The sequence below is a fragment of the Phaethon lepturus genome, unplaced genomic scaffold, assembly GCF_000687285.1.
Source record: "Phaethon lepturus isolate BGI_N335 unplaced genomic scaffold, ASM68728v1 scaffold7788, whole genome shotgun sequence".
In the NCBI taxonomy this organism is placed as follows: domain Eukaryota; kingdom Metazoa; phylum Chordata; class Aves; order Phaethontiformes; family Phaethontidae; genus Phaethon; species Phaethon lepturus.
In genome coordinates, this window is record NW_010559719.1 from 39,722 (window position 1) to 45,942 (window position 6,221).

Consider the following 6,221-nt stretch of genomic DNA (forward strand, 5'->3'; position numbering starts at 1 on the left):
CCCCTGTTAACCAGGACTGCTGATAAATGATGGAGCGTGGCTTGGCAAGCTCTCTTCCGCTCCCTCAGCACTCTTGAGTGGGTGCCATCTGGGCCCATAGCCTTGTATATGTGTAAGTGGTGTAGGAGGTCACTATTTCCCCTTGGGTTATGGGCACTTCATTCTGCTCCCCATCCCTGTCTTCCAGCTCCAGAGGTTCGGTACCTTGAAAACAGCTGGTCTTACTATTAAAGACTGAGGCAAAGACAACGTTAAGTACCTCAGCCTTTTCCTCAGCCTTTGTCACTATGTTTTCCCCCCACACCCAATAAAGGATGGAGATTCTCCTTAGCTCTCCTTTTATTGCTAAAATATTTATAGAAAAATTTTTTATTGTCTTTTATGGCAGTAGCCAGATTAAGTTCTAGTTGGGCTTTGGCCCTTCTAATTTTCTCCATGCATAACCTCACAACATTCTTGTAGTCCTTCTGAGTTTCCAAAGGTCATAAACTCTCCTTTTTTTCCCTGAGTTCAAGCCAAAGCCCTCTGTTCAGCCAGGTGAGTCTTCTTCTGTGCCAGCTCATCTTTTAGCATATGGGGACAGCCTGCTCCTGTGCCTTTACAAATTCCTTCTTGAAGAATGTCCAGCCTTCCTGAACTCCTCTGCCCTTCAGGACTGCCTCCCAAGGAACTCGGTCAACCAGGCTCCTAAATGGGCCAAAGTCTGCCCTCCAGAAGTCCAAAGTAACATTCTGCTCACCCCCCTCATTACCTCTCCAAGAAGCTAAAACTCTATCATTTCCTGATCACTATGTCCAAGACGGCCTCCAACCATCACATCACCCACCAGTCCTTCTCTGTTCGCAAACAACAGTTCCAGTGGGTCACCTTCCTCAGTTGGTTCACTCACGAGCTGTGTCAGGAAATTACCTTCCACATAATCCAGGAACCTCCTAGACTGTTTCTTCTCTGCTGTATTGTATTTCCAGCAGGCATCAGGTAAGTTGAAGTCCCCCCAGGAGAACAAAGGCTAGTGATTGTGAGACTTCTCCCAGCTGCTTACAGAATATTTCATCTGTCCCTTTATATTTCATAACAGACTCTCACCATGATGTCTGCCTTGTTGGCCTTCCCTCCGATTCTTACCCATAAACACTCAACCCTATCTTCACTGTCATTAAGCTCTAGAAAATCAAAACACTCCCTAACATACAGGGAGTATACAGGGATACCCTCCTTCCTCGACTATCCCGTCTGAAGAGTTTATAGCCATCCATTGAAACACTCAAACTGTGTGAGTCGTCCCACCATGTTTCCATGATGGCAACTGTATCACAATATTATTGCAAAAATGTCATAGTTGCCTTGCAGTTGATACAATCTCTGAAAATAAAATCATCCTGGTCTAAGTTTAGTAGGTATGTGCAAAACTATCAATATTCTTACTCCGATGAGCTTATGAGAATGTGGTCCACATCTGACTGTCAGAAGTTTAGAGCAGGTATTACCCAAGTATTTGGCCTCCAAAATCTCTGAAAATAAAATCATCCTGGTCTAAGTTTAGTAGGTATGTGCAAAACTATCAATATTCTTGCTCCGATGAGCTTATGAGAATGCGGTCCACACCTGACTGTCAGAAGTTTAGCGCAGGTATTACCCAAGTATTTGGCCTCCAAAATTATATCTAGAATTGATACCTCTGACCATGCAAATGAAAGACAATGATATGAAAGCGTATGTCCCATTAAGCACAACTAGCAAAGGATTAGAGTTATCCTCTTAGATGTTCTCCCTCTTAGTTCTCCTTGCCATTCTGCTTTATCTTATCAGACTGCAAGTAAAAAAAAAAAAAAAAAATCATTGAAATCACTGCAAACCATGTCCTGGGCTGCATCAGGTTTGACCAGCAAGTTGACGGAGGTGATTCTGCCCCTACTCCATGCTGGTGAGACCCCACCTGGAGTACTGTGTCCAGCTCTGGGGCCCCCAACATAAGAAGGACAAGGACCTGTTGGAATGGATCCAGAAGAGGGCCACTAAGATGATCAAAGGGATGGAAAACCTCTGCTGTGAAGAAAGACTGAGAGAGTTGGGGTTGTTCAGCCTGGAGAAGGCTCCGGGGAGACCTTATTGCAGCCTTCCAGTACTTTTAAGTATTTTTAAGGAGGCCTACAAGAAAACCGGAGAGGAACTTTTTACAAGGGTATGTAGTGATAGGAAAAAGGATAATGGTTGTAAACTGAAAGAGGGTAGATTTAGATTAGATATAAGAAAGAAATTCCTCACTATGAGGGTGGTGAGGCACTGGAAGAGGTTGCCTAGAGAAGTTGTGTTATGCCCCAACGTTGGAAGTGTCCAAGGCCAGGCTGGATGGGGCTTTGTGCAACCTGGTCTACTGGAAGGTGTCCCTGACCATGGCAGGGGTGTTGGAACTAGATGATCTTTAAGGTCCCTTTCAACCCAAAACATTTTATGATTCTATGGTCCTTTGAAATAGAATAGATGAGGTATGCAGCGGGAAACAGAAGAGCTTACCTTCACAAACGGGAACTTTCCCAGTCCATGTGCCATCAGACCTACAGGCTCTATGCTCTGATCCTCCTGCTAGGAAGAAGCCTGGCTGACAGGTATAAATCAATGTATAACCTAATGAGGGAAGGTCCATTCCTGCAACATTAGCATGACTTGGTGTTTCCGGTTGTTTACAGCTGTGAGCTACAAAGAAAAGGTAAAATATCCTTCAGTCAAAATGGTGAAAATATATCTAAAAAAAATCTAGATTAGATATAAGAAAGAAATTCCTCACTATGAGGGTGGTGAGGCACTGGAAGAGGTTGCCTAGAGAAGTTGTGTTATGCCCCAACGTTGGAAGTGTCCAAGGCCAGGCTGGATGGGGCTTTGTGCAACCTGGTCTACTGGAAGGTGTCCCTGACCATGGCAGGGGTGTTGGAACTAGATGATCTTTAAGGTCCCTTTCAACCCAAAACATTTTATGATTCTATGGTCCTTTGAAATAGAATAGATGAGGTATGCAGCGGGAAACAGAAGAGCTTACCTTCACAAACGGGAACTTTCCCAGTCCATGTGCCATCAGACCTACAGGCTCTATGCTCTGATCCTCCTGCCAGGAAGAAGCCTGGCTGACAGGTATAAATCAATGTATAACCTAATGAGGGAAGGTCCATTCCTGCAACATTAGCATGACTTGGTGTTTCCGGTTGTTTACAGCTGTGAGCTACAAAGAAAAGGTAAAATATCCTTCAGTCAAAATGGTGAAAATATATCTAAAAAAAATCTATATACTCTGACAGGTAACTAATGAAGAAGAAAGCATAAATAAAAATAACATATTAATATATTTTGAATTCACATTAAAAATTACTATATAGTCTATATATTACTGTCCTGAGCCTGTAAATACACTCTTGAAAACAGACCTTTGGATTTCAAGTCACCAAGAACCAACTTAAACGCAGTTGCGCAAACAAAATTAATTGTCTGCATATGTGAACATAAACAACGCACATCTGATCACAGTCCAAAGCAATCATGGCTTCTGACTTACATGACTTATGATATCGGTGTATCATTGAATAACAGTAAATAAATGAGTCATTTGGAAAACACTATGAAAGGTCAAGGAGAAATTGTAAGTGAGGCAAGTTTTAATTATCAGGCAGAAAAATTAATTACCATTCCTAACTTCATGCAAAGTGTTTTATATCTCTAACAAGCACCAGAATCTGAGAGTCTTGTGTTATCTAAAAAACAGCATACCTCCAAGAGCAGAGCTCACCTTTCAACACACTGAGCTACTGATTTGCTGTTTGATTAGGGGGAATGCTAGCACCAACTGAAACACTAATGTTGTTTTCTTCTGTGGATGTGCTCTCCATACAATGAAGTGATTCTATAAGGTCAGACCTTATAAGGTGAGACCTTATATATTTCCAGAAAAATACAGCTGGCTAGCTGACAAACTAGAAAAATTAACCGTAAAATGATACTTTTAGTAAATTAGCACTATTTACTAAAGAGTAAAAGATCTAAGAAATGAAATGTTACTTCGGGTTCCTAAGTAAGAAGATTCTCTCCATTTTGGATCCAAAACTTTCTAATTTCAAACATTTTTTTCCCCCCTTTTTAAAATATCCTGACTCCTTAGTTGGGAAACAGCTCAAACTCTTTACTAGAACTGGTTGTAACTATCTTCTCTGGTACAAGTTAGGGCTGTGCAGGGCTTTCCTACAATGTCCTGTTCTTATCACTTCCTCTCTTCATTGGAAAGGTTTCACCTTCTTAAATAGAAACACTGTTTTCAACATCTCTATGGATGAAGAGCTGCCTGTTATTCTCATTATTTTATGTTGTGTTTTTTTCTATAAGCTGTTTTAGAAAAACTCACTCACATATGCACATTTCTAGCTGCTGTAATCTAGTAATGCAAATTTGTACTAACAGTAAATTAATACAACTATATAAAATAATAACTTTATAACAATGTTACTGTAACTGAATTGCCTAGGTAAAAAAGTGATAGATCCAAAAAACTATCATTTACTTACGTATACATTCTGGCTGGATTCCACTCCACGTAAGATCAGGAAGGCAAGTTCGTGTTGTTGAGCCATGGAGAAGGTGTCCTTTTTTGCACTGAAATTGAACAATATTTCCCACCTGTTGAAAAGCAGAAAACACAATAATATTGTTATGAAGAAATATCACTTATTGCTTTTTTTTTCCAAATTTGATAGCATACTCCTCCACATAAAACAGGCTCAATAAATTGTGATGCTTTTACTGTACAAAGTAAATTAATTTCACAGAGAATTTTGATATGAAATAAAACTTTGCTTCATTCTCATTAAGATGGCAGCTCAACAAGAGTACAGGGACCTTGTTAGGTTATGCAGAGCAAAAATTCGAAAAGCAAAAGCCCAGCTAGAACTCAATCTGGCCACGGTCATAAGGGATAACAAAAAATGGTTTTACGAATATATTGACAAGAAAAGGAGAGCCAAGGAGAATCTTCACCCTTTATTGGATGTAGGGGGGAACATTGTCACCAAGGATGAGGAAAAGGCTGAGGTACTTAATGCCACCTTTGCCTCAGTCTTTAATAGCCAGTCCAGGTATCCGCGGGGGATTCACCGCCCTGAGCTGAAAGAGGGATGGAGAGCAGAATAAACACCCCATAATCCAGGAGGAAGCAGTTAAGGACCTGCTATGCCACCTGGACACCCACAAGTCTGAGGCCTGATGGGATCCACCCAAGAGTGCTGAGGGAGCTGGTGGAGGAGCTTGCCAAGACACTCTCCATCATTTATCAGCAGTCCTGGTTAACAAGGGAAGTCCCAGAAGACTGGAGGCTTGCCAGTGTGACACCCATCTACAAGAAGGGATGGAAGAAGGATCCTGGACACTACAGGCCTGTCAGCCTGACATTGATTCCAGGGAAGATTATGGAACCATTCATCTTGAGGGCACTTACAGGGCATGTGTAGGACAACCAAGGGATCAGGCCCAGCCAGCATGAGTTCATGAAAGGCAGGTCCTGCTTGACTAACCTGATCTGCTTCTAGGACCAGGTGGATGAGGGAATGATGGATTCGCCCAGTGGATGAGTGAAACACTGTGGGTGTTGTTAACCTGGACTTTAGTAAAACCTTTGAGAGCATCTCCCACAGCATTCTCCTGGAGAAACTGGCAGTTTGTGGCTTAGACAGGTGTACTCTTTGCTAGGTGAAAAACTGGCTGGACAGCTGAGCCCAAAGAGTTGTGGTGAATGGAGTTAAGACTAGCTGACAGTGCCACACCACAAGCGGTGTTCCCAGGGCTCTGTTGTGGGGCCAGTCTTATTCAATATCCTCATCGATGACCTGGATGAGGGGATTGAGTGCTCCCTCAGTAAGTTTGCCTGACAATGACACCAAATTGGGCAGGAGTGTTGATCTCCTTAAGGGTAGGAAGGCTCTGCAGAGGAATCTGAACAGGCTGGATTGATAGGCCAAGGCCATCTGTATGAGGTTTAAGAAGGCCAAGTGCAGGGTCCTGCGCTTTGGTTACAACAACCGCATGTAACACTACAGGCTTGGGGAAGAGTGGCTGGAAAGCTGCCCGGCAGAAAAGGACCTGGGATTGCTGGCTGACAACTGGCTGTACATGAGCCAGTGGTGTGCCCAGGTAGCCAAGAAGGCCAACAGCATCCTGGCCTGTATCAGAAAGAATGTGTCCAGCAGGAA

General features: G+C 42.7%; 1 protein-coding gene across 1 annotated transcript in view; it reads right to left on the reverse strand.

The window, feature by feature from the left end:
• LOC104625745 (CUB and sushi domain-containing protein 3-like) overlaps nucleotides 1-6,221 on the reverse strand; it is a gene marked incomplete at both ends in the record, with an annotated part of 43,734 nt that overhangs the window by 19,889 nt on the left and 17,624 nt on the right. Inside the window, 4 exons of the mRNA XM_010293448.1 lie at nucleotides 1,193-1,306; nucleotides 2,515-2,694; nucleotides 3,035-3,214; nucleotides 4,545-4,656. Of these exons, the coding sequence (XP_010291750.1) occupies nucleotides 1,193-1,306; nucleotides 2,515-2,694; nucleotides 3,035-3,214; nucleotides 4,545-4,656 (586 nt within the window). The remainder of the gene's footprint in view (nucleotides 1-1,192; nucleotides 1,307-2,514; nucleotides 2,695-3,034; nucleotides 3,215-4,544; nucleotides 4,657-6,221) is intronic.